At 40.3% G+C, this 22,723-nt stretch overlaps 1 protein-coding gene across 3 annotated transcripts; it reads left to right on the top strand.

Annotated features, from left to right (window-relative positions):
* The first annotated feature begins 14,849 nt into the window (after positions 1–14,849).
* On the top strand, positions 14,850–19,290 carry LOC109783271 (uncharacterized). Of its 3 annotated transcripts, XM_073510348.1 has the most exons (3): positions 14,879–17,167; positions 17,749–17,846; positions 18,369–19,290. In XM_073510348.1, exon 1 carries the CDS (start codon positions 15,824–15,826, stop codon positions 17,042–17,044), a length of 1,221 nt encoding a protein of 406 aa, XP_073366449.1. In that variant the 5' UTR covers positions 14,879–15,823; the 3' UTR covers positions 17,045–17,167; positions 17,749–17,846; positions 18,369–19,290. The 3 variants fall into 3 exon arrangements, with proteins under 3 accessions (XP_040259739.1, XP_073366449.1, XP_073366450.1); XM_040403805.3 differs by having other exon boundaries at positions 14,850–15,633; positions 15,940–19,290; XM_073510349.1 differs by lacking the exon at positions 17,749–17,846 and having other exon boundaries at positions 15,029–17,167.
* The last annotated feature ends 3,433 nt before the right edge of the window (positions 19,291–22,723 follow it).

The raw sequence follows: 22,723 nt of genomic DNA, 5'->3' as shown, positions 1-22,723 counted from the left end.
GCACGCCTGGCTCCTCTGGCGCGCCCTGGTGGGTTGTGCCCACCACGGGCCACCGTTTGCGGTGATTCCAACTCCCAAAAATCACATATATTCCAAATAATTCTCCGTGAAATTTTATTGCATTTGGACTTCGTTTGATATGGATACTCTGCGATACAAAAAACATGCAGAAAACAGGAACTGGCACTTGGCACTGGATCAATAGGTTAGTCCAATAAATCATATGAAAAGTTGCCAAAAAGTATGTAAAACTTGTATAATATTGGCATGAAACAATCAAAAATTATAGATACGACGGAGACGTATCACACCCCATGTAGGAACTTTCAATAGCATGCAACAAAGTGTTTCACCTTTTTATTCATCGACAACTAACTTGCAACATGTTAATCCAAACATGTCGGTGGATAGGGGAATTGGCCAGGCTACTACTAGTTATTTGGCCAACTACCCACAAAAATCATATGCTACATCCCATGCTACTAATTTTTTGGCACCATACGCAACTGTTGATGTCCATTTCAGCTACACACCTTCACGGCCATGGCCGAGTAAGTGAAACTTCTGCAGGAGCACAAATGGCTTCACCTACTACCATGGCATATCATGTCCCCCCAACACAATTACAGAATTTTGGCAACATCTCATTGCCGAAAGAGTCTAAAAGCATCGGCGGCAACCATATCCAGATTGGGTAATTGAGAAAAAGCTTACATTCTCTTGGGATTTGTGCAACGCTATTCGCCAGGAACTAATAGGTGGCGGGAAGCCTCATGATTTTGTTGTTGTAAAAGTTAGAGTTGTCCAAATGATGCATTCACCCAGCACTGTGGCATTAAGTGTACCCTCTAAACAATTGCAAAGTTTCAGCAACTCATTGCCGAAAGAGTCTCAAAGCATTGAGGGGCAATCTCATGAGGAGTGGATGGAAATTGAGATGAAAAAGTTTAAAGCTCGCCAAGCTGAGATGTGGGCTAAAATTCGACAAGAGCGGGAAGCCTTGCGAATTCAAAAATATAAAAGTGTTGATTAAGGTAACAAAGAAAATTCTGTTATTGAAAAAGCCGAATCAAATATTATGTGCGCCGAATCTATTGAAGAAAAAGAGGATGCCAAGGCGTTGGGGAGCCAACTGAAAGCGGAACAAAGTATCATTCAAATTACACCACTGTCATGCTCTCTCAACATATTCAAAGAGGTACGTCTAGCAAGTGATTTACCTATTTTCAGATTTGGTCGCAGCTTTATCGTTGATGCATCTATTAGAAAAAATCTTGTAAGTAATTTTGAAAGAGCAATGATGAAGGGAAATTTACTTGTTAGTAATAAAATTGTTACAAAGCGTATTGGTCAATACATTGTTTCATTCAAAGAGACCGATAGTGACTTATTATTGCAGCCAAAACTTTTCTCGTTGCTTTATTTAAAGTTCATATCTAATTGGGTAGTTTTGCTTGGTTCATACTTGACTTACGCATGGTGCTACTTCTTGAGCTTGCGTTGGTGTTTCCCTTGAAGAGGAAAGGGTGATGCAGCATAGTAGAGATAAGTATTTCCCTCAGTTAAGAACCAAGGTATCAATCTAGTAGGAGAAACGCGCAAGTCCCCAATAGATGCACCTGCACAAACAATCAAACACTTGCACCCAACGCGATAAACGCACAAACAATCAAACACTTGCACCTGCACAAACAATCAATCCCTTCACGATCACTTGCAAAGGTGAGATCTGATAGAGATAGATAGAACTAAACAAAAGATAAAATATTTTTGGGGTTTTTTGGTTTATAGATCTGAAAATAAAATATTGTAAAATAGTACATCGGGAACTAATATGATGGAAAATAGACCCGAGGGACATAGGTTTCACTAGAGGCTTCTCTCATGAAGGCAAATAATACGGTGGGTAAACAAATTACTGTCGGGCAATTGATAGAAAAGCGCAAAGTTATGACGATATCCAAGGCAATGATATGCAATATAGGCATCACGTCCGTGTCAAGTAGACCGACTCCTGCCTGCATCTACTACTATTACTCCAAACATCGACCGCTATCCAGCATGCATCTAGAGTATTAAGTTCATAAAGAACGGAGTAATGCCTTAAGTAAGATGAGATGATGTAGAGGAATAAACTCAAGCAATATGATGAAAACCCCCATCTTTTTATCCTTGATGGCAACAATTCAATACATGTCTCGCTACCCCTACTTTATCACTGGACGAAATCACGCAAGATTGAACCCAAAGCTAAGCACCTCTCCCATTGCAAAAAAACCAATCTAGTTGGCCAAACAAAACCGATAATTCGAAGAGAAATACAAAGATATCAAATCATGCATATAAGAATTCAAAGAATATTCAAATAATATTCATAGATAAGCTGATCATAAATCCACAGTTCATCGAATCTCGACAAACACACCGCAAAAGAAGATTACATCGGATAGATATCCAAGAACATCAAGGAGAACATGGTATTGAGAATCAAAGAGAGAGAAGAAGCCATCTAGCTACTAGCTATGGACCCGTAGGTCTGTGGTAAACTACTCACGCTTCATCGGAAGGGCAATAGAGTTGATGTAGATGCTCTCCATGATCGAATCCCCCTCCGGTAGGATGCCGGAGAAGGCCCCGAGATGGGATCTCACTGGAACAGAAGGTTGCGGTGGTGGAAAAGTGTTTTCATGGATGCTTCTCATGGTTCTGGAATATAAGTGAATATATAGGAGGAAGGGCTAGGTTAGAGCAGTCCCGAGGGGCCCATAAGGTAGGGGGCGCCCCCCTAGGGCGCGCCCTCCACCCTTGCCGCCGCCTCGTGGCTCTTCTGGCTTGGACTCCAAGTCCCATGGGTATCTTCTGGTCCAAGAAAAATCATCGTGAAGTTTTATTCCGTTTGGACTCCATTAAGTATTCCTTTTCTGCGAAGCTCAAAAACAAAGAAAAAAAACAGAAACTGGCACTAGGCTCTAGGTTAATGGATTAGTCCCAAAAATCATATAAAATAGCATATAAATGCATATAAAACATCCAAGATAGATAATATAATAGCATGGAACAATCAAAAATTATAGATACGTTGGAGACGTATCAAGCATCCCCAAGCTTAATTCATGCTCGTCCTCGAGTAGGTAAATGATAAAAACAGAATTTTTGATGTGGAATTCTACCTAACATATTTATCCATGTAATTTTCTTTATTGTGGCATGAATGTTCAGATCCATAAGATTCAAAACAAAAGTTTAATATTGACATAAAAACGATAATACTTCAAGCATACTAATAAAGCAATTATGTCTTCTCAAAATAACATGGCCAAAGAAAGCTATCCCTACAAAATCATATAGTCTGGCTATGCTCCATCTTCATCACACAAAGTATTTAAATCATGCACAACCCCGATGACAAGCCAAGCAATTGTTTCATACTTTTGATGTTCTCAAACCTTTTCAACTTTCACGCAATACATGAGCGTGAGCCATGTATATAGCACTATAGGTGGAATAGAATATGGTGGTTGTGGGGAAGAAAAAAACAAGGAGATAGTCTCACATTAACTAGGCGTATCAACGGGCTATGGAGATGCCCATCAATAGATATCAATGTGGGAGAGTAGGGACTGCCATGCAACGGATGCACTAGAGCTATAAGTTTATGAAAGCTCAAAAAGAAACTAAGTGGGTGTGCATCCAACTTGCTTGCTCACAAAGACCTAGGGCAATTTGAGGAAGCCCATTATTGGAATATTCCAGCCAAGTTCTATAATGAACAATTCCCACTAGTATATTAAAGTGACAACATAGGAGACTCTCTATAACGAAGATCATGGTGCTACTTTGAAGCACAAGTGTGGAAAAAGGATAGTAGCATTGCCCCTTCTCTCTTTTCTCTCATTTTTTTCCTTTCTTTTTTTTCGTCTGAAGTCTCACCCCGACTTGTGGGGGAATCATAGTCTCCATCATCCTTTCCTCACATGGGACAATGCTCTAATAATGATGATCATCACACTTTTATTTACTTACAACTCAAGAATTACAACTCGATACTAGAATAAGATATGACTCTATATGAATGCCTCCGGCGGTGTACCGGGATGTGCAATGACTCAAGAGTGACATGTATAAAAAAATATGAATGGTGGCTTTGCCACAAATACGATGTCAACTACCTGATCATGCAAAGCAATATGACAATGATGGAGCGTGTCATAATAAAACGAAACGGTGGAAGTTGCATGGCAATATATCTCGGAATGGATATGAAAATGCCATATTAGGTAGGTATGATGGCTGTTTTGAGAAAGGTAAAAGGTGGGTGTAAGGCACCGGCGAAAGTTGTGCGGTACTAGAGAGGCTAGCAATGGTGGAAGGGTGAGAGTGCATATAATCCATGGACTCAACATTAGTCATAAAGAACTCACATACTTATTGCAAAAATCTATTAGTCATCAAAACAAAGTACTACATGCATGCTCCTAGGGGGATAGATTGGTAGGAAATGACCATCACTCGTCCCCGACTGCCACTCATAAGGAAGACAATCAATAAATAAATCATGGTCCAACTTCGTTACATAACGGTTCACCATATGTGCATGCTACGGGAATCACAAAACTTTAACACAAGTATTTCTACAATCCACAATTACTCACTAGCATGACTCTAATATCACCATCTTTATATCTCAAAACAATCATAAGGAATCAAACTTCTCATAGTATTCAATGCACTTTATATGAAAGTTTTTATTATATCCCTCTCGGATGCCCATCATATTAGGACTAAATTCATAACCAAAGAAAATTACCACGCTGTTTAGAGAGACTCTCAAAATAATATAAGTGACGCATGAGAGTTCAATAATCTACAAAATAAAGCCACCGATGTGCTCTAAAAAGATATAAGTGAAGCACTTGAGCAAAATTGCCTAGCTCAAAAGATATAAGTGAAGCTCATAGAGTATTCTAATAAATCATGATTCAGGCGTGTCCCTCTCAAAAGGTGTGTACAGCAAGGATGATTGTGGCAAACTAAAAAGTAAAGACTCATATCATACAATACACTCCAAGAAAAACACATATCATGTGGTGAATAAAATATAGCCTCAAGTAAATTTACCGACAGACGAAGATGAAAGAGGGGATGCCATCCGGGGCATCCCCAAGCTTAGGCTCTTGGTTGTCCTTGAATATTACCTTGGGTTGCCTTGGGCATCCCCAATCTTAGGCTCTTGCCACTACTTATTCCATAGTCCATCAAATCTTTACCCAAAACATGAAAACTTCACAACACAAAACTCAACAGAAAATCTCATGAGATCCATTAGTATAAGAAAATAAAATCACCACTTTTGGTACTATTGTGGACTCATTCTTTATTTATATAGGTGTAATATCGAATGTATTCCAACTTCTCCATGGTTCATACCCCCCGACACTACCCATAGATTCATCAAAATAAGCAAACAACACATAGAAAACAGAATCTGTCAAAAACAGAACATTCTGTAGCAATCTGTAAACTTCGAATACTTCTATAACTCCCAAAATTCTGAAACATTAGGACAACCTAGGCAATTTGTATACCAATCTTGTGCAAAACTAATTAGATCAAAAGGACGCTTCTGTAAAAAATGAAAATTATTTTTCTGGGTGCAAAAGTTTCTGTTTTTCAGCAAGATCAAATCAACTATCACCGTAAGCCATCCGAAAGGTCTTACTTGGCACAAACACTAAATTAAACACAAAAACACATCTAACCAGAGGCTAGATGAATTATTTATTGAAAAAAGAAACAAAAAATCAAGAACAAAAATAAAATTGGGTTGCCTCCCAACAAGCGCTATTGTTTAACGCCCTTAGCTAGGCATAAAAACATAGATCTAGGTGTTGTCATATTTGGTATGCAATCCATAAGTAGCTCTCATAATAGATTCATATGGCAACTTAATTTTCTTTCTAGGAAAGTGTTCCATGCCTTTCCTTAACGGAAATTGAAATCTAATGTTTCCTTGTTTCATATCAATAATTGCACCAATCGTTCTAAGGAAAGGTCTACCAAGAATAATAAGACATGTAGGATTGCAATCTATATCAAGAGCAATGAAATCTATGGGCACATATTTCCTATTTGCAAAAATAAGAACATCATTAATTCTTCCCATAGGTTTCTTAATAGTGGAATCCGCAAGATGCAAATTTAAAGAACAATCATAAAGTGTTTGGAATCGTGAAAACACTAGCACCCAAATCACACAAAGCATGGCACTCATAATCTTTAATCTTAATCTTAATAGTAGGTTCCCACTCATCATAAAGTTTTCTAGGGATAGAAACTTCCAATTCAAGCTTTTCTTCAAAAGATTTCATCATAGCATCAACGATATGTTTAACAAAAGCTTTATTTTGATTATAAGCATGAGGAGAATTCAACATAGATTGCAACAAGGAAATACAATCTATTAAATAACAATTATCATAATTAAATTCCTTGAAATCCAAAAGAGTGGTTCATCGCTACTTAAAGTTTTGACCTCTCCAATCCCACTTTTATCAATTTTTGCATCAAGATCTATAAACTCCAAATTATTGGGATGCCTTTTAACTAAAGTTGACTCATCTCCAGTCCCATATTTATCACGATTTATATTGGAAAACAAAGATTCAGTAGGAGTCACATCAATCACTTTAAGATCTTCATCATTATTTTCACAAAAAAACTAGAAGAACACGCTTTTACAAACCAATCTCGCTTAGCACGCATCTTAGCGGTTCTTTCTTTGCATTCATCAGTGGAAATTCTCATAGCTTTTAGATATTCATTAATATCATGCTTTGGTGTAATAGATCTAATTTTCAAAGAACCAATCTCAAGAGAAATTCTATCAACGTTCCTAGCCAAATCATCAATCTTAAGCAATTTTTCTTCAACCAAAGCATTGAAATTCTTTTGTGAACTCATAAATTGTTTAATGATATTCTCAATAACAGAGGGCATCTTATTATAATTTCCATAAGAATTGTTGTAGTAATTACCGTAATTATTAGAGGAATTACTAGGAAGCGGCCTAGGATTAAAATTACCTCTATACGCGTTATTACCAAAATTATTCCACCAACAAAATTCACACCCATAGATTCATTATTATTCTCAATCAAAGTTGACAAAGGCATATCATTAGGATCAATAGAAGCACTCTTGCTAGCAAGCAATTTCATAAGTTCATCCATCTTTCCACTCAAAACATTAATCTCTTCAAACGCATGCACTTTTTTACTAGTGGAAGATCTTTCGGTATGCCATTGAGAATAATTAACCATAATATTATCTAGGAGTTTAGTAGATTCTCCTAAATTAATTTCCATAAAAGTACCTCCCGTGGCCGAATCTAAAAGATTTCTAGAAGCAAAATTCAATCTGGCATAAAAAAATTGTATGATCATCCACAAATTTAAACAATGAGTAGGGAAATTCTGTATCATCAATTTCATCCTCACCCGAGATTGTGCAACATGTTCGTGGTCATGTTGCTTAAAATTCATAATATTGTTCCTAAGGGAGATGATCTTAGCGGGAGGACGATACTTGGAAATAAAAGCACCTTTACACTTATTCCATGAATCAGTACTATTTTTAGGCAAAGATGAAAATCAAGTTTTAGCACGATCTCGTAGAGAGAACGGAAATAGCTATTAACAATATCATTATCCACATCTTTCTTCTTTTGCATATCACACAACTCAACGAAATTATTTAGATGGGATGCGACATCTTCATTAGGAAGGCCAGAAAATTGATCTTTCATAACAGGATTCAGCAAAGCGGCATTAATTTCATAAGATTCTGCACGAGTGGCGGGAGCAATCGGAGTACTAATAAAATCATTATTATTAGTATTGGAAAGTCACACAATTTGGTGTTCTTTTGAGTCATCGTGACAAAGCAAGCAATCAAACACACGAGTAAACAAAAAGCAAGTGAAAAGACGAACAGAAGAAGGGCGGATAAAAAGGCAAATCTTTTTGAAAATCGTTTTAGAAGTGGGGGAGAGGAAAATGAGAGGCGAATGGAGAATAATGTAAGGCAATAGATGGGAGTTTATGATGGGTACTTGGTAGGCTTGACGTAGATCTCCCTGGCAAGGGCGCCAGAAATTCTTCCTGCTACTTCTTGAGCTTGCGTTGGTTTTCCCTTGAAGAGGAAAGGGTGATGCAGCACAGTAGAGATAAGTATTTCCCTCATTTAAGAACCAAGGTATCAATCCAGTAGGAGAAACGTGCAAGTGCCCAATAGATGCACCTGCACAAACAATCAAACACTTGCACCCAACGCGATAAAGGGGTTGTCACTCCCTTCACGATCACTTGCAAAGGTGAGATCTGATAGAGATAGATAGAACTAAACAAAAGATAAAATATTTTGGGGTTTTTTTTGATTTATAGATCTGGAAATAAAAGATTGCAAAATAGTAGATTGAAAACTAATATGATGGAAAATAGACCCGGGGGACATAGGTTTCACTAGAGGCTTCTCTCATGAAGCCAAATAATACGGTGGGTAAACAAATTACTGTCGAGCAATTGATAGAAAAGCGGAAAGTTATGACAATATCCAAGGCAATGATTATGCAATATAGGCATCACATCCGTGTCAAGTAGACCGACTCCTGCCTGCATGATAGAGGCGAGGGTGTCCTGATCTTTCAAGGAGATGATAACTATCGATTTGGTGGAGAAGACTTTGACGATCCGACTACAAACGTGCACAACGTTGCGCCTTAGCAATCGCTAAACCAACTCCGAGAGGTTATTGACCACGCCGGAGCACGATCAACCTGACCACGAAGGTCTATTCCTGCAAGCAATCTAAAAACAAGCAAGAATATGATAAAGCAATCTGAATATTGCGAATATATATGAAGTATTGATAAAGGTGGGGATCCGTAAGCGGTCTTGGTCTGGTCGTTGGACACAAACGAAGTACACGAAGTTGCAATGGCTAACTTTTAACTAAACAAATCCCAAGGAAAAAGCTACTAGATGGATCTACTTATATAGGAGCAAGGGGTGGCGGCCAAGGAGGTGGAAGGACGTCCCAAGGCAGCCTAAAACTAATCCTAGGTCGTACAAGGCTCATGGGCCCAAGTGGAGGTGATACAACACCTTTGGACTTGTTGTTTGACTCGGATTCTACTGCAGCGTCAGCTTGTTTCATCGATATATCAATGCTCCAGACGAATTTGGAGGTGCATCCAATTGGGTTGGAAAGAGCACGAAATCTACTTTCCAACAAAAAAAGAATCACCCAATTCGGAGTCTGTATGAAAAAGTTGTTGGCGTTTTGAGTCAGGTATGTCTGTGCAGTCCGAATCTGAATCCAGAACGTGAGAGACTTGGACTCTATCTTCTCTTGGTCCAAAAGTGACGTGAGAGGACTTTTTGAACATAACCTAAACTTCTCCTTTTCCCTTATCTTCATATGTGGATTGTACAAATGTCCCATACACCTGCAATTAGACAAAACACAAAAGTGTGTGAAGTATTTTTGTTCTGGATAACATTAATAGATTATTGAATAGTTTGCACTGGAAATCACCTGACAAATATGCATGTATGCAATATTTTTGGTCCTATCCTAGGTATTCATGTCCTCATCATCCTCCCCTTCTTGAAAACAAAGCCGTCCTCGGCGTTGCTTAATCTGAAATGTGGCTAAAAAAAGAGACAAGGTGTACATGTTGTATATGTATATGTCATCCATTTTTACTTCCCTTGATTTTTGCACATATGACACATGTATACATGAGTAACTTTCATAGATCATAAAATATAAAGCCAAGATATTATCATAAGTAGAAGGCATGAAAATATTGCAACTCAGTTTGCACATATAAGTGAAGCTCTTATTCATCTCAAAAGATTGACAATATTCATCATTAAACCATCCCAACATTAGTGAATAAACCTTACGTGCATCAAATTTACATGCTACAACATGCTTAAATAAGAAAACATGCAATAAGTCATTTGACACTGAATGATCACCAAGATTAGAGGTCATATCAAAATGATTAAACATTGGCACAATTATTTTAACATGTATTTGATCCAAATCTGATTTATTTCCTGATTCACATGGTTCTTTGACATCAACAGTTAATTCAATGGGCGCACTCAAAATTGTTGGTATTTCAGTTGTTTGATCATATGATGCATTCATGATAGTAACATGATTCTCTAAAATAGGTGGCGTGCTCAAATCAACAGGTAACTCAACACATGATGTATTTAAGTTAATTAGGCATGCATCATTCTCATGTGAAGTTATATCATCAATACCTTTACTGTTACCTTGTTGCAAAGACGTAGCTGATGTAGGTATGGACAATGACAATGTACCATACACTTGAGATGATGTCGCACTCACAATCTAAGGTGTGGCTGCTCTAGTAGGTGCAACGATGGAGGAATCAACCGATGGTAGTGAGCATGAATTGGAATAGTAGTTGTTGTAGTCACCCAATGCATCCTCCTGTAACTGTCTCTCAAAGGTACAAGCACGAACATACATACCAGTAATGCAACGAGGAATATACTGAAATCTTGCCTGAATATCATGTTTCAAACCACCAAAAAATCTATTCATTGTATCATCCTCAGATTCTTCTATGTCACAATGATGCATATAAGATTTGAACTCTTGGTAGTAAGCATGAACAGTGTTGTTGCCTTGTTTAAATTGTTTAAATTTGTGAAGCAATTCACGACGATGGTAAGGAGGGAAAATTTGTTATCTCATTACATCTTTCAAATCTTTCCAAGTTGTGGGTTGGTTATCAATGTTTTTCTTACAATGCACACTCCACCAAACAGAAGCAAAACCAGTAAATGCTCTAGTGGCAGCTCGTACTCCCTCAAGTTCAGAAAAGTCATGGTAACTAAAAACTTGTTCTACTTCAAGCTCCCAAGCTAGATAAATAGCAGGATTAAATCTACCCTCAAATGACGGTAAAGAGATAACCTGGCCATGTGCTTGTGTGTGTTGTCCCAACTCTCGTGATGGTGAAGATGTGTCTGTCGTCCAAGAACTTCTATCTCCGGAACCTGTCATGATTAGTAGAAACAAGAAACAAAATTCAAGAATAATGTTCCTATGAACTACTAGTATGTGGTTGTAAAGTGGTCACAGTAAAGCAAATATCAATATCTTACAAGTTCTTACCATGCGGCAGGTGGTGACAGGCAACCAGCGGTGTCAAATAACTCCGAACATTGTGTAAAGTGATTGCCAGGGAAACGTACGTATACACTGTGTAGAAATATGTGGAGCTGGGTTGGCTATATATGGTAGCAAAAGATTAGCAATAATCAATTCAAAGATGCAATGTTGAATAAACGCTCAACGACAGTACTGTGCTTGTCCTAGCCTAGACCGGACTACAGACGCGAGCCTAGAATACTAATGAGGTCACGGCGTAGCACAACTAGCATTAATAAAGGATACTAAGTAGCTTTGGATAGCAAGATATAAGTGAAGATCACAACGACAGTAAAGATAATGATGAAAAACAACTGCCAAGCAGGATATGCAACTACTCTCTCTCCAACTTTCCTCTTGAAAAGTTTGAGCCAATTTTCTAATAACTTTTTTCAAAGAATGCTACTAACTCAAGCTTTCCAAGGAAAAAAGAATTACTCAACTCCGAATTGATATGAGGAGTCAAAGAATTCTAAAACTGGCCTGAAAAACTGGAACAAACTGTATGCGCGAACTTCGGAGGGCAAAAAGACCTATTTAGAAGCCGATTTTGAGATGCCAAATATTGAACTAGCTTTTGCAACTATTTAGATGCGTCTCGTCGCTAGCTTTAATTTGAGTACTCGTGAAGCCAAAATGGACTTCATATGAAAAAGATATGCCTGTTTTACAGAACACTACGCAAAACAGATTCCAATCCGAATTCAGGTACGAGATTGATTCTAGATAGATCCGAATTTTTTTTTATTCTCTTTTTTTCTCTCACTTTTTTTCATTTTCTTTCTCTCCTTTTTTTCTCTCACTTTTTTTCTCTCTTTTTTTTCTCTCTGCCTTTTTTTTCTCTCTCCCTCTTTCCAAAACAAACTAGATAAGATGCAGATTGGATCAAGCGAAGATGTGGACGATCTCAACTATGATTATGACACAGTGGGTAGCACGTGTTGGAAATTGATGGATGTGTGGTGGACAGCGGAAGGGATAACGATGCAGCGGCGGCGTGAATAATGTGAACAGAACTCGAAACTCTAAACGAACAAGACACTAAGACCAACAACTCGACACGACGATGCAACCGATAATTCAATTATGCAAGCAATGAAAAGAAAATTGTGAAGGCATAGACTGGCTTGGACAAAGGATGAATAGATCTAACTTTTTTGGTGTCTTTTTCTTGGAAACTAGGTAAGAAAATAAATCTAATCTAGGAAAAACTAGAAATTCTCACCGAGCAACCTGAAAAACTGATACCACTTGATAGAGGCAAGGGTTTCCCGATCTTTTGATGAGATGATAACTATCGATTTGGTGGAGACGAATTTGACGATCCGACTACAAACGTGCACGACGTTGCGCCTTAGCAATCGCTAAACCAACTCCGAGAGGGTATTGACCACGCCGGAGCACGATCAACCTGACCACGAAGGTCTATTCCTGCAAGCAATCGAAAAAACTGCAAGAATATGATAAAGCAATCTGAATATTGCAAATATATATGAAGTATTGATAAAGGTGGGGATCCGTAAGCGGTCTTGGTCTGGTCGTTGGACACAAACGAAGTACACAAAGTTGCAATGGCTAACTTTTAACTAAAGAAATCCCAAGGAAAAAGCTACTAGATGGATCTACTTATATAGGAGCAAGGGGTGGCGGCCAAGGAGGTGGAAGGACGTCCCAAGTAAGCCTAAAACTAACCCTAGGTCGTACAAGGCTCATGGGCCCAAGTGGAGGTGATGCAACACCTTTGGACTTGTTGTTTGACTCGAATTCTGCTGCTACATCAGATTGTTTCGTCGATATCTCAATACTCCGGACGAATTTGAAGGTGCATCCAATTGGGTTGGAAAGAGCACAAAATCTACTTTCCAACAAAAAACGAATCACCCAATTCGGAGTCCGTATGAAAAAGTTGTTGGCGTTTTGAGTCAGGTATGTCTGTGCAGTCCGAATCTGAATCCAGAACGTGAGAGACTTGGACTTTATCTTCTCTTAGCCCAAAAGTGACGTGAGAGGACTTTTTGAACAGAACCTAAACTTCTCCTTTTCCCTTATCTTCATATGTGGATTATACAAATGTCCCATAAACCTGCAATTAGACGAAACACAAAAGTGTGTGAAGTATTTTTGTTCTGGATAACATAAATAGATTATTGAATAGTTTGCACTAGAAATCACCTGACAAATATGCATGTATGCAATATTTTTGGTCGTATCCAAGGTAGTCAAGTCCTCATCACTGCATCTACTACTATTACTCCACACATCGACCGCTATCCAACATGCATCTAGAGTATTAAGTTCATAAAGAACGGAGTAACGCCTTAAGTAAGATGACATGATATAGAGGAATAAATTCAAGCAATATGATGAAAACCCCATCTTTTATCCTTGATGGCAACAATTCAATATGTGTCTGATAAGTGCATTTCCTATTCATATTTTGGCACACAAACACACCATTTATTGTGATCCAACGATCCATTCTTGTTATGAACTATGATATATTTGAATGAAAATCATATAAAAGATCATTTACTCGTCATTTGATTATTTGCAGAAAAGTGTGCAAAGGCACTATAAACTTCAAGATTCGGACAAATTGGCTATTGAGAAGAGAGAAGGGCACGAAAGAAGTGAAGAAAGGGACTTGAGCGAGAAGAATTGAAGTAATCAAGGGGCCAAGCTATAGATGGCAGGACCAACTTGGGAAGAAAGAAGAGAAATAGCAGGGCCAAATCGTAAAGTGGCAGAACAGAGGAGGGGATCAAAATCCCTAGCGCAGCCTAAATTCCCTTTGGGCCTGGCACACATCTCTCTCCCTCACCCCTCCTTCTCCACTACCGGCCGTCGCCGCGGCTAGGCCGGCGTGGCGGTGCGCCACCGCGCCACCAGCACACCCACCACACGCCACCAAATCCATCCACCATCGCCACCATCTCCAGCCACCTCCACACCTCGCGCGCCGGACCAGACAAGAGGGTCACGGGCGTCTGGTCCTCCGCGTGAGCGCCCCCATGTTGCTGATCTTCTTCTCCAACTGCCGTTGCTCCTCCCCTCGCCCCTTCTGCTGCTGCTCTTCCCTGCTTCTGCTTCCTATGCCTTGCTGCTGCTCCTAACTTGCTGCTCGCTGCTGCTGCTTCTTCATCCTCAAATCTGCTGCTACACTTCTCTGAATTTGAATCTTGCTGCTGCTGCTGCTGCTGCTGCTGCTGCTCTCTCTCTCTCCTCTCTCTCTCTCTCCTCTCTCTCCTCTCTCTCTCTCTCTCTCTCCTCTTCCTCTCTATCTCTCTCTCTCTCTCTCCTCTTCTCTCTCTCTCTCTCTCTCTCTCCTCTCTCTCTCTCTCTCCTCTCTCTCTCACTCTCTCTCTCTCTCTCTCTCTCTCTCTCTCTCTCTCTCTCTCTCTCTCTCTCTCTCTCTCTCTCTCTCTCTCTCTCTCTCTCTCTCTCTCTCTCTCTCTCTCTCTCTCTCTCTCTCTCTCTCTCTCTCTCTCTCTCTCTCTCTCTCTCTCTCTCTCTCTATTGCGAACTTTAGAAGTGTAATAATGTTCAGAATTGTGTAATGTCCAGGGTTGTGTAATATTCAGACTGGTATAATATAGTACTTGTTATGTTGGATCTGACTTGTTGATGCCCTCTTAATTTGGGAGGTGATTGATCTATCAGAATCTGCTTATGAGTATTAGTATTTTGCTAGCATGTATGTGTGTTCACCCTGTGTATTTCTACTTCCAGTACTAGTTAACTTTGTGTGTGTTTAATTTTCAGTCTCTGTGATAGCTTCGTCTCTGTGACAAATATGTTTGTAATGTGACCCATATCCATTCTGCTATATGTGTTCATGTCCTGTTTTTCCTTTGTGTTACTATTTTAGTTTCTCATGCAAATAAAAATAATACCAAAAAGACAGAGAGTATAATCTGAACCTCCATTTGCTTCTTTTCATTTACTTTGTCTGTTGATTTTCTGGAACTGTCTTAGATAGCTTAGGTTTATTTTCCTGCTATCATCACCCGAATCATGTTACCTAGCTTTAGTCTTGTGCCGTCGCTGATCGTCTAGTCCCTGTGGAGAATTCAACATCCATAGTTTGGGTGTAAAAACCCTACTGTACTTACAAAACGATCATTTTGGCGCCATTGCCGGGGGCTAGCGTCGTGCGACCGTGTTAGGCTATAGACTAGGTTTTGCTTCTGTTTCTATCTGGTGCCATATATTTGTGATATATCTCTTACCCCTAACCACTGTTCCAGTTATCTTCTCTTTCTTTTCTTGTTCATTTTGTAGGTTGAATTGTCTTCTTGGAAATGGCATTCTACTCAGATAATCATGCTTATGCAAGCAACACTACAAATAGCACGGAAAGTATTCAAGAACTGATAAGTAAGATTTCCCATCGATTAGATGATTTAGCTCGCAGCGAGAAGTAGTTTTTGAGGATAGGCCTAGCTCTTATGATCCTTATTCTAGAGGCCATCCTTATGTTGCTCCTACATGCCATATTTGTGGATTTCAGGGCCATTCACCCGCTGAATGTCAGCGTGGTTACTCTCACCCTCCCGATTGTTTTGGCATGAGCTTCGCCCCACAGCCTAGCTCATACCAAAACAATTACTCATATGGGTGGCCTGAAAACCAGAATATGTCATATAGGAACAACAGCCCTGAGAACTCATCGTTTGCCTCTAGTTATCAATTGCAGGGAATTGGGTACAATGAGGAGAGCAACAACTATGCACCACAACAGTTTTATTCAGCTCCTATTCATATACCTCAGAACCAGGAGATGTTGCCAATGGAGTTAAATGGTCCTCCATTTGGTCAACCAACACCTTCAACACAAGTGCCCACACAAGATGATTTTGACGATATAGACAAGCTCACATTGCTTAGTCTCGAGTTCACTTGGAGTGCTGAAGATGATCCAATCAGGCCGGTGATACTAGAGGAAATGAAGAAGATCAAGAGTGGAAAAGAGTTAGTGGAGGAAGTAAGGAAGATTGAGAAGAACATCAACGCTGGCGGCACTATTTCTTCACAGCTAGAGCTGAGTATTTCAGGGATATCCCTTGAGGTGTGTGAGTTTCCAACACCGTCACATCCAGCTGAGCAAGATAGCAAGAGCCCAGAGGAAGAGATACCTCAGATTGAAGAAGATCAACTCAAAGACAAGGAACAAGAGGATCCAGAGCTCGAAAGCCCAAGCAATCAAGTTGAAGATTCATCATCTATTACTCTTGAAGAAGTAGAAGAAGCTGTTGTAGTTGAAGATGAAGAACGAGAAATTCATTTGCCTATTGTCATACAAGAGCGTAATGTAGCAGGTTTATCTAATCCTCTTGATGACATGCGTCCATATGATCTGTTTGCTACTACTTTGCATTGCATGATGCCATCTGTTAAAGTAGATTTGAAAAAGTATTTGCTTGGATATGATCATATATACCCTGTTAGTGGCATTACTCACATTAGTGTTGATGACAGTTACTTTCCTCGTGCTAGACGTATGCTTAATGAAACATTTCATTCTCATGCTAGAATCATGCTTAATGAAACATATCATCCACATGCTAGTATTGAGCTTGCTGATTCCGACCATCCTAAACATGTGCTTTATAGCTATGCTTATGTAATTGGATATTCGATTGATGACTTGGAGGGCATTGTCCCTACCACTTGCATTGTCTCTTTCGTTGAGTGCTCTTTTAGGTTCTTGCTTGTGCACAAATCACTTCATGCTGACCAGGTTCGAGGTGACATTCCTTGGGACCCTGGTGGACTCAGAGCATGGTGAAGAGGAGAAGCAAGGGGCACACACGAAGAAGAGTGAAGCTGGAGCAGGCATGAGGATAGAGAAGCAAAAGGAGAGGAGCTGCAGTTGGTGAGGTGATCGAGAGTGCTACATCATCAAAGCCCGGTGAGTTGTTTCATGACCCATTTTGAAATCATCATCCATTGATGCTTGCTGAATTAAATTGCTATTTGGGTTGCTTGTGCCATTTCTTAAATGTTGTCCCACTGAATTTCACCTTTGACATATGGTGCTTGATGAGAATATGCGAACTGATTGTTGAATGCCCTGTAAACTAGTGATCTACACCCTGTTTGCTTTGCTGAAAGTAGTGAAAGCTATTAGTTTTGAGTGCTCAAATCCCTAGTGCACTAGTAAACTTAATCATTTTCTGCTTTTACCTTGATACACTCAGATCATTAAGTGTTAGATGATGAGTTTGTGCCTATTGTGTTCCCATTGAGAGCAATCACTTTACCACTATGGACTAGTATGCTATGTTCCCTGGATCGGTGGCATGTGAACCAGACATGGAGAAGTGATGATTCATGTTTTTGTGCTTATGCGTTATTCATTTAAGATAAGTAATAATGAATAAATAAGTCTAACTACCTACAGTAGCATGTCATGTTTCCTGGATCGGTGGCATGTGAAATCAGGTTAGCTTGGGCAGTAATTAATAATAAAAATTGTAATTGTCAAACCAGGTGTATACCAAGTTCTCTGGATCGGTGGTATGTTCCTTTGGGGAGACAAACAAAAAAATTGGTCGAGCCAGGTGTATAGCATGTTCTCGGGATCGGTGGTATGTTCCTTTGGTGAGACCGATAAAATATTATCATTACTTCCTTCAAATTCAATAAGTGCTTCAACCATAATGTTATGTTCTGGATAATAAGTTTTTTCTGGGATCATGCTCTCTTTAGGAACCCTTTGGCACAATCAGCATTTGAACTTGTTGATCCACTTTTATCATTGTAAAAGTTTAAAATAATAGAGTCTACTAGTATCCTATTGCTTTGTAGCACTCTTAACCATAGATTTTCACTAGCGAAGTTCAAAGCATGCATTGTTTGGAGATCTACTTCACTGGGACATCCTCCAGTCAGTTCGCCGTTCACTACCTTGCTCCTGTCAAATGCCTTTACTTGAGGACAAGTAAAGATTTAAGTGTGGGGGAACTTGATAAGTGCATTTCCTATTCCTATTTTGGCACACAAACACACCATTTATTGTGATCCAACGATCCATTCTTGTTATGAACTATGATATATTTGAATGAAAATCATATAAAAGATCATTTACTCGTCATTTGATTATTTTGCAGAAAAGTGCGCAAAGGCACTATAAACTTCAAGATTCGGACAAATTGGCTATTGAGAAGAGAGAAGGGCAGGAAAGAAGTGAAGAAAGGGACTTGAGCGAGAAGAATTGAAGTAATCAAGGGGCCAAGCTATAGATGGCAGGACCAACTTGGGAAGAAAGAAGAGAAATAGCAGGGCCAAATCGTAAAGTGGCAGAACAGAGGAGGGGATCAAAATCCCTAGCGCAGCCTCAATTCCCTTTGGGCCTGGCACACATCTCTCTCCCTCACCCCTCCTTCTCCACTACCGGCTGCCGTCGCGGCCAGGCCGGCGTGGCGGTGCGCCATCGCGCCACCAGCACACCCACCACACGCCACCAAATCCATCCACCATCTCCAGCCACCTCCACACCTCGCGCGCCGGACCAGACAAGAGGGTCACGGGCGTCTGGTCCTCCGCGTGAGTGCCCCCATGCTGCTGATCTTCTTCTCCAACTGCCGTTGCTCCTCCCCTCGCCCCTTCTGTTGCTGCTCTTCCCTGCTTCTGCTTCCTACGCCTTGCTGCTGCTCCTAACTTGCTGCTCGTTGCTGCTTCTTCTTCATCCTCAAATCTGCTGCTGCACTTCTCTGAATCTGAATCTTGCTGCTCTCTCTCTCTATTGCGAACTTTAGAAGTGTAATGTTCAGAATTGAGTAATGTCCAGGGTTGTGTTGTTATGTTGGATCTGACTTGTTGATGCCCTCTTAATTTGGGAGGCGATTGATCTATCAGAATCAGTATTAGTATTTTGCTAGCATGTATGTGTGTTCACCCTGTGTATTTCTACTTCCAGTACTAGTTAACTTTGTGTGTGTTTAATTTTCAGTCTCTGTGATAGCTCCGTCTCTGTGACAAATATGTTTGTAATGTGACCCATATCCATTCTGCTATATGTGTTCATGTCCTGTTTTTCCCTTTGTGTTACTGTTTTAGTTTCTCATGCAAATAAAAATAATACCAAAAAGACAAAAAGTATAATCTGAACCTCCCTTTGCTTCTTTTCATTTACTTTGTCTGTTGATTTTCTGGAACTGTCTTAGATAGCTTAGGTTTATTTTCCTGCTATCATCACCCGAATCATGTTACTTAGCTTTAGTCTTGCGCCGTTGCTGATCGTCTAGTCCTTGTGGAGAATTCGACATTCGTAGTTTGGGCATAAAAACCCCACTATACTCACAAATGATCAGTGTCTCGCTACCCCTACTTTTTCACTGGATGAAATCATGCAAGATTGAACCCAAAAGCTAAGCACCTCTCCCATTGCAAGAAAAACCAATCTAGTTGGCCAAACCAAACCGATAATTCAAAGAGAAATACCAAGATATCAAATCATGCATATAAGAATTCAGAGAAGATTCAAATAATATTTATAGATAAGATGATTATAAGTACACAATTCATCGGATCTCGACAAACACACCGCAAAAGAAGATTACATCGGATAGATATCCAAGAACATCGAGGAGAACATGGTATTGAGAATCAAAGAGAGAGAAGAAGCCATCTAGCTACTAGCTATTGATCCGTAGGTCTATGGTAAACTACTCACGCATCACCGGAAGGGCAATAGAGTTGATGTAGATGCCCTCCGTGATCGAATCCCCCTCTGGCAGGATGCCGGAAAAGTCTCCAAGATGGGATCTCACTGGAGCAGAAGGTTGCGGCGGTGGATAAGTGTTTTCGTGGATGCTTCTTGTGGTTCTGGAATATATGTCAATATATAGGAGGAAGGGCTAGGTTAGAGGAGTCCCGAGAGGCCCACAAGGTAGGGGGCGCCCCCCTAGGGCGCGCTCTCCACCCTTGCCGCCGCCTCGTGGCTCTTCTGGCTTGGACTCCAAGCCCCCTGGGTGTCTTCTGGTCCAAAAAAAATCATCATGAAGTTTTATTCCGTTTGGACTCCGTTTATTATTCCTTTTCTGCGAAGCTCAAAAACAAGGAAAAAACAGAAACTGGCATTGGGTTCTAGGTTGATAGGTTAGTCCCAAAAATAATATAAAATAGCATATTAATGCATATAAAACATCCAAAACAGATAATATAATAGCATGGAATAATCAAAAATTATAGATACGTTGGAGACGTATCACATGGTCTCAATTGAGACATGTATGTTCTAACTATTTTGATTTCAGAAATTTAAAGCCAAGGTTATACTCTGTTGAGAAAACCGATGATAGTATAATTGGTTTTTCAAAGACATCGGAGATAGAGTGCAAAACACAATGCATAGCCGAATGGGGTGATGTAAAATCTGAACCATTCGTTTGCTTAACTCCAAAGCCGTTCTCACAGTAAGATCAGCTAGAAAATAAACAGTTTACCTTCAATTCAAGCATGTGTAATCAAATATTTGATTTGTTGCTGAAAAATAATTACATAAGAATTCTTGATCACCATGTCAAGCCATCAATTCAAGGACGAATGTATTGCAGGTTGCATCATTCATTGAAACATAATTTTGAGGATTGCAACATGTTTCGTCAAATAGTTTAATCGGCAATTGATAAAGGACGATTGAAATTTGTTGAGACACCAAGAGATGACCAGTCTATTCTGATTGGTCCTGATGGTAAACGATTTTTGCATCGGCTACTTCAAGCCGATCCATTTAAACATGAGAAGGTAAAAACTGTGGATGATGGGATCAAGTTTTCAAGTAAAGAAGTTGTTCAAGAGCACAACAAAAATGTTCTTGAAGTCAGGAGTTCCATCAAGGTTGCACAGAAGATGCCAAGTACTGGGGGGCAACACGAAAATCCAAAGATCAGTGCAAGCACAATCAAAGGAAGCAAAGGCCGAGGTAAGCACAAATGTGAAAAGCCGAAAGTCACTTTCACGCAGCTATTGGAAAAATATCAAAAAAGGAGTGAAGAGAAAAGTGCTTATCGGCCAAGAAATTCAAAAGCATTAAGATCACCCCTTAGGCGCAAATATAAGGATCGGTATTGACAAAGTGAGAACTTCAAACCATCTTCATATCCTTATTTTGGGCCGCCAATGCCAATGTCGTGGATGCCTCCTGAAACGCCCACGATGAGGCTATATCTCCCACGTGTCGAGGCACGACTTAGAGGCATAACCGCATCGTGGTTTTGTCGCAAGAAGGGTCATCTTCACACAATCCCATGTAATGAACAAGAATGGGATAAAGAGTTGGCTTACAATCGCCACTTCACACAATACATAAATATCATCATACATCATCCAAAATACAATCATAAAGACCGACTACGGTCAAAATCCAGATGAAAATAAGACAACCCCAAATGCTAGATCCCCGATCGTCCCAACTGGGCTCCACTACTGATCATCAGGAAAAGACACATAGTAACGACCCCGTTCCTCGTCGAACTCCCACTTGAGACGACGCCATCGACTGCACTGGCATCGCCGGCACCTGCAACTGTTTTGGAAGTATCTGTGAGTCACGGGACTCAGCAATCTCACACCCGCGAGATCAAGACTATTTAAGCTTGTAGGACAAGGAGGAGTAGTGAGGTGGAGCTGCAGCGGCAAAAGCATATATGGTGGCTAACTGCGCAAATGAGAGCGAGAAGAGAAGCAAAGGAACGGACGTCATCTAGCAATGACCAAGAAGTGATCCTGAACACCTACTTACGTCATACATAACTCAGACCGTGTTCACTTCCCGGACTCCGCCGAGAAGAGACCATCACGGCTATACACGCAGTTGATGTATTTTAATTGGGTCAAGTGACAAGTTATCTACAACCGGACATTAAGAAATTCCCATCTGCCTCATAACCGCGGGCACGGCTTTCGAAAGATAATACCCTGCAGGGGTGTCCCAACTTAGCCCATCATAAGCTCTCACGGTCAACGAAGGATAAACCTTCTCCCGGAAAAACCCGATCAGTCTCGGAATCCCGGTTTACAAGACATCTCGACAATGGTAAAACAAGACCAGCAAAGCCGCCCGAATGTGCCGACAAATCCCGATAGGAGCTGCACATATCTCGTTCTCAGGGCACACCGGATTGTCCAAGCTTCCGATAGGCCAGTCCAGAGTTGCCCCTGGTGGCCACCGGCGACTGACAGTTTGGACCAATACTCAGAGGAGCACTGGCCCGGGGGTTTAAAGTAAAGATGACCCTCGGGCTCTAGAAAACCCGGGGGAAAAAGTTATAGGTCGCAAATGGTAAAACCAAGGTTGGGCCTTGCTGGAGGAGTTTTATTCAAGGCGAACTGTCAAGGGGGTCCCATAAATCACCCGACCGCGTAAGGAACGCAAACTCAAGGAACATAATCCCGGTATAACAGTAACTAGGGCGGCAAGAGTGGAACAAAACACCAGGCATAAGGCCGAGCCTTCCACCCT

Source organism: Aegilops tauschii, chromosome 3, assembly GCF_002575655.3.
Source record: "Aegilops tauschii subsp. strangulata cultivar AL8/78 chromosome 3, Aet v6.0, whole genome shotgun sequence".
NCBI classification, from domain to species: Eukaryota; Viridiplantae; Streptophyta; class Magnoliopsida; order Poales; family Poaceae; genus Aegilops; species Aegilops tauschii.
This window is presented reverse-complemented; position numbering and strand designations above follow the sequence as displayed.